The 7,784-nt window shown below is 37.3% G+C and overlaps 1 protein-coding gene across 1 annotated transcript; it reads right to left on the minus strand.

Moving 5' to 3' along the window:
* Positions 1 to 384: 384 nt before the first annotated feature.
* Positions 385 to 7,372, minus strand: LOC109112758 (protein-associating with the carboxyl-terminal domain of ezrin-like). Its single transcript, XM_042746580.1, has 14 exons — positions 7,125 to 7,372; positions 6,403 to 6,589; positions 5,994 to 6,179; positions 5,793 to 5,906; positions 5,504 to 5,560; positions 4,855 to 4,957; positions 4,288 to 4,399; positions 4,074 to 4,151; positions 3,856 to 3,995; positions 3,569 to 3,756; positions 3,272 to 3,443; positions 1,927 to 2,097; positions 1,002 to 1,759; positions 385 to 909 (listed from the first exon to the last, which is right to left on the minus strand). The coding sequence occupies exons 2-14, from the start codon at positions 6,565 to 6,567 to the stop codon at positions 853 to 855; spliced, it is 2,301 nt and encodes a 766-aa protein (XP_042602514.1). The 5' UTR covers positions 6,568 to 6,589; positions 7,125 to 7,372; the 3' UTR covers positions 385 to 852.
* Positions 7,373 to 7,784: the final 412 nt, after the last annotated feature.

Here is a 7,784-nt window from a genome sequence, read left to right on the forward strand (position 1 = left end):
ACTAATTGCAGTTAATCCTTTAAATATTAAAATGGCTTCATAGCTGCCCATTAGATTTTGAATTGAGAACATTCTAAAAGTTAATTCACACTGCACTAACAGACACCAGCAATTACCAGATTACATCTGAGTTTGTTAGAAAATCATACCGTACTGTCCAGACATTCCTGACCCTTACAAACACCGACCAATGGCAACAGACCAACAGGCCTAACACACAGTTCTGAAATCCATCAAACATGTCTGCTGGCCTCAGTTAGTGTCTGTTGATGCAGTGTGACCTAGCCTTAAGTCAATTGGGAGATTTTTTATTTTTTTTTGCACCAAATATCATAGTCAATATTAAATCAAAATTTCCCCGAAAACGAATCAAAGCAGGTCAAATACCATAAAACCATTTTATTTAGTCAGCAGCTGATAATACAAATAAATTATGTCGGGCTCTCACCCAATCTAATGAACACAAATTAGAGTCTATACATTTCTTCTCAGGTTGAGGCTGTCTGTCCTCTAAGGCTCACTGAACAAAACCAAAAAAAAAAAAAAGCTGTATGGCACAAATTCCTGGTTATGTACCCCTCTTCAGTGGATTTGGCATGTTTAGGTCCATCATGTCATCTTGAAAAAGCTAAACAAGACCAAACCTTTTTCTGTAGCCGATCAATTTCTATGGTGACAGTAGACTGATTATCTCATTGGACTGGGTGGGGGAAATCTTAAAATACACACATCTTAAATCGTAGTTATTAAATTTTTATGTTGGTCTTTAGTGATAAAATCATGATGGCATATGTAACAGTGTTCTTCTATTGGAATCTCTATCATATGGCTTTCTGTAGAGGATCACACTGATCACCAGGCGTTCTCATCTTCCCAGTTGAGGTCATCGCCCCATCCTTCTGTCTCCGTCTGTCGAGGAAAAAACAAAACAAAGTACATCTCGTCAGTTCATCATATAATTATAAAGCCATCAAACGGATTGGTCGCATAGTTAAACATACCTCAGTCAAGTCAGCAGCTGCAAACTTGGTAGTGAGGCTCAGTGTATCTATTGATGGGTCTGAAGTTGTGTGTCCCATGATTGGTTCTCTCACCGAGCTCTCCATGGGGGGCAGAAGAGATAAGGAAGACAGCTTTATATCTGGGACCATGTCTGCAAAGAAGTCTAATTCTGGATCTGGCTGTGGCTTCTTCTTCACTGCAATTGTGAACTCCTCCCCGAGACATCCAGCTTCAGAGCTTTTGATTGTGCTTTTTGGCTTGGGCTCTAATGCTAAACTTGTTTTGCTGGGTTTGAGGGTGTCAGTTGCCTGGTTCCAACCATTGTCCCATGATGAGGTATGGTTATGATCTTGAACACTTATGACACTAGAGTTCAGTTTGAGTGCTTTTGAGTACCTTAAAGATCCGGTGCTAGATTCAGATGGAGACAACACCTTGCTTTTTGTTGATGTCTTTGGTACAGAGACTGGTAAAGGAGTCGAAGGCGAGTGGTCTGAGGTCACTTCTGAGTCCTCAAAATCATCCCAGGGTTCCTCGCTTTCATCGTCATTGTCAGCGGAGTTGCTCTGACCTGGGACATCTGCTGAACGAATGCTAATCTGAACCGACTGGGTCTTGTCCTTTTCTGCTTCCTCTGTGTCACTCCAGTTAGGCCAGTCTTCGTCGGATCTCACCGCTCCGTTAGTTTTCGTGTTGTCTACAGCTTGTGTGCCCATTTTGTACCCATTCAACGGGAACGACATCTCCCTGCTAAATACTAGAGAGATCACTTAATTCAGAAGGGTTGTACATTCCAAAACCAAGTAGGGACAAGCAAATGCAGTTCTAGATAACTACAGCCTTTCTTTTCAAATTATTGCTTCTCAATAAGCAGTTCAGAAATGTTACTGTTAAGAGTGGCTTTAAAAATCAGTTGTGGCATACCTGCTCTCTCTGCTGTGGTGTGCTGGGCGCTGGTCTTTTCAGTTGCTTGGAAGGGGTACATGTTTTCTAAAACCACCTTTTTGTCCTCTGAGCCCTTAGGGAACAGATTTAGGAGCTTTGGTGGTTGTGAGACATGGGGATGGATCGGCCCAACAATATGCACGGGTGATGCTGCGGAGGAAAAGAGGTTTGGGATCGGTAAGGTTTTTTAATGGTTGGTTTTAATGGTTATTTGATCAAAAATGGAAGTAATATTGTGAAATATTATTACAATTTGAAATATTTTTTTTTCTATTTTAATGTATTTGAAAACGTAATTTATTCCTGAAATTTTCAGCAGCCATTACTCCAGTCTTCAGTGCCACATGATTCTTCAGAAATCATACTAATATGCTAATTTGATGCTGAAGAATCATTGCTGCTTAATATTTTTGTGAAAACTGTGGTATATTATCCTCCTGGAATTTTTTTTTTTTTTTTTTTTGATGATGATGAATAGAAATTTCATTCAAAATAACAGCATTTATTTTAAACAGAAATCAATGTGTGAATAAATTTCTTTACATTAGTAGATAATTAATAGACAAATAATTATTTGAGTTTAATTTGTTTGTAGTCAGTGTGATTCATTTTAAAAATTTGGTTTAATAATATATATTATTAGAGATTTACTTTCTTGCCCTAAAAGTGGAACTGAATGCACTATTAGAAAACAAATATATATAAACTGTGACCCTGGAGCACAAAACCAGTCATAAGTAGCACGGGTATATTTTGTAGCATTGATCGATTTTTCTTTTATGCCAAAAATCATTAGGATTTGAAGTAAAGATCATGTTCCATGAAGATATTTTGTACATTTCCTACCATAAATATATCAAAACTTAATTTTTGATTAGTAATATGCATTTCTGAGAACTTCATTTGGACAACTTTAAAGGTGATTTTCTCAATATTTTCATTTCTTTTTTGCACACTCAGATTCCAGATTTTCAAATAGTTGTATCTCGACCAAATATTGTCCTAACCTAACAAACCATACATCAATGAAAAGCTTATTTATTCAGTTTCCATATGATATATAAATCTAAATTTAAAAAAATTGTCCCTTATGTCTGATTTTATGCTCCAGGGTCACAATTGTATATAAAATGATGCAGCAGTGTCCTCCAGTGGCCTCAAAACATAAATGCTTTTTTAGAAATAGAAATTATTCTTAATTAAAATTAGTGAAAGTCAATCAAGCTAACTTATTATGGTCATTAACTTATTTAGTTAAATATGCAGAGAATTAGTAAACTCCCTCTCATTATAAAAGTGCACTAACAGACAGACAGTGTCTTACTCTCTGGGGTGACCTCTGTAGACTTGGTGAAGTTTGGCGTAGTCCGTTTAAAGACTTTGGTCCTCTCCCCACCAACAACCACTTGGGCTCCCAGCAACGGGACAAGCACAGCCAAACTCTGTAGTGTCATAGCGACTAGTGAGTCATTTGTATCTCTCATTCCCAGCAAAACCTGCAAGATAAAATGCGGGAAATAACTGACACAATCCCAGTATCAACTTAAAAACATCCTCACTTTATTCCAGAGAATTCAGTATTACTAAGCTGTTGATACGAACACAAACACTGTCACAGTACCTGAGGAAGAATCTGATTTTTCAGTTCTTCATGGGGAAAGAACTCAGCATAGATATGAATGTGGGAGAGAAGCACGATCCTGACATGCTCCTCGTTCACCTTATAGAGCTTAAGGAGCTGAGGAACCACATATCTCCGATACAAAGACAAAGATAGAAGACACTCCTCACTAGCGCTCACACTCGAGTCTGGACATCAAAAACAGTCAGTCAACATCATAACTGAGACTAATGCTCCTAAACAAGTGTACAGTAAGCATCTCCTAAAGCTTTATTGAATAGTTCTACCTTGCTTAGGCCGTAAGAGGTGAGGAAGGAAGCTTTTGACAGCCATGGGCTCAGCAAACACCAAAGAATTGAGCAATTTAGGAGCCAGACGTGTAGCAATCAACTCCTCTGGGAGGTTCTGAACTCGGTCCAAGAGAAACCTACAGAAATGCACTAGTTATTCAAGCAAGTCACCCTTCTAGAGTAATAAAATAATGCATTTGAAAAGGGAAACTTACTTGAAGAATTCATTCTTCTCCTCTTCATTTTTCAGGGTCAAGCTCTTCAGAAAATTCATGATATCTAAGAAGTCATTTCTATAAGAATTAAATATTGCAAAGTTTAGGTATTTAAATCATTTAATTATCTTAATAATCTTAATTCAATAGAGGTGAAATTAAAATTGATTTCAAAAGACGACTATTGATCCGAAAAACATTTTTGAAAGCGAACCTGAAGAACTTGTGAGTCAGCAAACTGCTGAGAGATGTGCGAGACATGGGGTCCGGGGTCAAGAGGCTGGCCTGCAGCATGTTCTTTAGACTCTCCAATAAATCATCTGAGACTGAGAGAGAAAGTTTGGGTGGAGGAGCACATGGAGGTTACAAAGATGGGGAGCGGACATGGAAAAATAAATAAAAACGTGGAAGAAACGGAATGGAAAAACAAACCACAATTTAGTGAGTGAGACTCAAAGAAAAAAAAAGATAGCACATAAACAACAGAGCATATGTTTTCAGTGAAGCCCTGTTCCAAAAAAAACAACAACATAAAAGCCAAAAGGTTGCATCACCATTACAGTGCTCATGTGGATCATTTTGTTCTTTGAAGACATCATAACCTGCCATGAATGGAAAACTTGTACCCGGCTTGTAAAATCGTTTTGCACGCAGTTGTCAGTCCATTAACAAATATGTCACAATGTCTATGCAGTAAAGGCTTAGCAACTGCCACAACAGGATGAATCCTAGACACACAGCCTGCTTTACATGCGTCTGTCGAATTAAGGGTGTTACTAACCATGTCCCGTCAGAAGTGGAAGAAGGGCCTCCAGCATCACCCCGAATGAAAAAGCGTCTCGGGAGTGGGCATGCTTGTCGGGAAGAGTTTTGAATCCTTCAAGCTAAAAAAAAAATAATTAAATAAGAAAAAAAAAAACATTATTATATTGCTGAGACATAATGATCAGGACTGTCGTCAGCCTTTAATTTTGTCCCAGGCCTTGTAAATTCCAGCAACAAATCTGAATATGATTATATATACACACTACCATTAAATTAACGTTTGGGGTTGGAAGGATTTTTAGAATGTTTTTGAAAGAACTCTCTTATGTTCACCAAGGCTGCATTTATTTGATTAAAAAATACAGTAAAAACAGTAATACTGTGAAATATTATTATAATCATAATTAACATTATAATATGTTGTTTTGGTACATAAGTAACATTTCTTCTTATTATCAATGTCTTTGCTATTATAAAATGGTTATGCTAATTTGTTGTACATTTGTTTTCTCTGGATTCTTTGATAAATAGAATGTTTAAAATATTAGCATTTATTTGAAATAGAAATTTTTGTAAAATTATAAATCTTTAATGTCTTTACCGTCAATGCATCCTTGCCGAGTCAAAGTCTTTATTTCTTAAAAAAATACCAATATGGTTCCTACCTTCTCCTCAGGAGGAATGGCACCATTTTCCCTTACATTCTGGACACTTCTGAGAAACTGGAGAGAAAGTCACACATAAATAGAGTTACAGTACTTAACTTTATATATACTTGTTATTAAAGGTATTTAAGCAATTGTAACAGAGCCATGCCATTAATAATGTAATTTCCTTTCATCTTTTGAAACAAAAGAAAAATTGAGTCCCAACGGGTAAAAAAAAAGAAGTTATGCACCCACTTTAATGTATGTATTAGACATAAATCAACACTTAAGATGTTACGGATGTCACCTCTGGGGTTGCCTCGGAAAACTTGCAGACAGTTTCCATCCCCCCAAGTTTCCAATGGCCCTCTTCACTGACAAACACTGAGGATATGCACACATTGTTGTGACTTGATTTCCCCTAAGAGACAAGAGGAAGAGAAATGATTTCGTTGAAGTGTCTAAATATTATTCAAAATATTTAAAACAATAATTAATTGTGTCTTACCCTATCATGTAGAAAGACGAGTACTTGCAGCAGGTCATAGAGGCCTGCGCAGATCTCCTCTGGAGTAAGATTGTCTAGCAGCCGTTTTAATGGTTGAACTGGTTCTGTTACTAAATGTATACCTCCATCCTGCACTGAGCATGACAGGAAGCGAAGAAGACATGGATGCCTTAATGTCTTCAAATGCTGTAAAGGAATCAGGTAAATTTATGACAAATAGCTAAGAGATTATGGAGATTTAAGTGTGTTTATATATATATATATATATATATATATATAAAATTTGTATTTAGTGACTTTACTATTATATACAGTACATGTATATAGAGAATTATGAGTAGGTGTGTCCAAACCTTTTACAGGCAATGTATGTCATTGGTGCGGTTACATATCAACTGTTTAATTTTACCTTGGCAGCTTTATTGACTTTATCTTCATTGTCTTGCTTATGGACAAAGACGGAGGCAGGCTTGCCATCCCGGAGGAGGGCAGAGTACATGGTAAGACCAGACGGCAGTGTCAGCAACGGCTCTTCCAGCACACAGCTTGGCAGGGCACTGCTCTCAGCACCCATCCTTACACTGAGGTGGTGTGGTCTGCCAGTGAAAAGCATAATGAGTATCTGTCTGTACTACAAAAAACACCCACATCTTGAATATCTCCGTGATATGCATGCTAATGACAATGTCAATCAAGACAATGCAATAATCTTTCACTTTTGAAACTGGGTAACTTGAGTATTCATTGACATGCAACGATAAGCAGCGTGCAAGTTGTCAAAACACAGCTGAATGTTATTTTACAACTAGATAATTTTAATTCGATGCTCTAACCTGGCTTTCAAGTACAATCTGAAAATAACATTCAGACTAGGATGTCCCAGTTAATGACTGGCATATGGTCGCAATCACATGCAAGTTTTCCAATCAACGTGTCATTTTAGGGATTCTCGACAGAGCTGTATATAGTATTTATACTGTACTTCCAGGATCACACTGGACAAGCTCTCATCGTCGTACATTAGATTGATTTGCTTCGCTTTGTTAATTGTTACTCGGTATTCGGGAGAAATGTTTATTTTGTGTGCGGATCTATTCCTTATACAGGACAGTTGTCCAGGGAGCAGGCTACCTGTATGGCGGTATCACCTCGCAGGAAGCGAATTGCCTAAGAAAACCAGTTTTCCTTTCCAGCAGACACCATTATTGCACAAAAATAAAAAAACAACTCAACGTTTGCTTTCCGTTAACTTCGACCAAGTCTTTGCGCCGCAGAAAAACACTTTGAAATAATTTTTTTCTACATCAAATCAGTCGATTTAACAGACTGCATCGATTATGGAACGATGCACAACTTCCTGTACGCAAACGGTAAACACCGACTCTTCCTGTTATAGATTTGGACGAAACCATCTCGCTATACGGGGGTGGGGGGGCACTGTCTCTTAATAACGAAATGGGAAAGATCTTTTAAGACTGCTTTTGAGCTCAGCATTTTATGCAATGAGACTCATTTAAAAAAGTGTTTATTCCACTCATTTGCATATAAAGGTGTTTAAAGTGCACAGTATACATTTAGACGACTCACCGATCCGATGAAATACTGTCAATGGTTTTTCCGTCAGGTGGTGTGAGACAACGCAGGTTGACCAAACTGGGCATGAGCGATTTTATTGCTGAACTACTTATAAACTTATTATTTAGAAGTAGTAGTAGTAGTAGTAGTAGTAGTAGTAGCAGTAATAATAATAATAATAATAATTATTATTATTATTAATAAATAATTAATAAT

This window comes from Cyprinus carpio, chromosome B20 (assembly GCF_018340385.1).
Source record: "Cyprinus carpio isolate SPL01 chromosome B20, ASM1834038v1, whole genome shotgun sequence".
Taxonomy (NCBI): domain Eukaryota; kingdom Metazoa; phylum Chordata; class Actinopteri; order Cypriniformes; family Cyprinidae; genus Cyprinus; species Cyprinus carpio.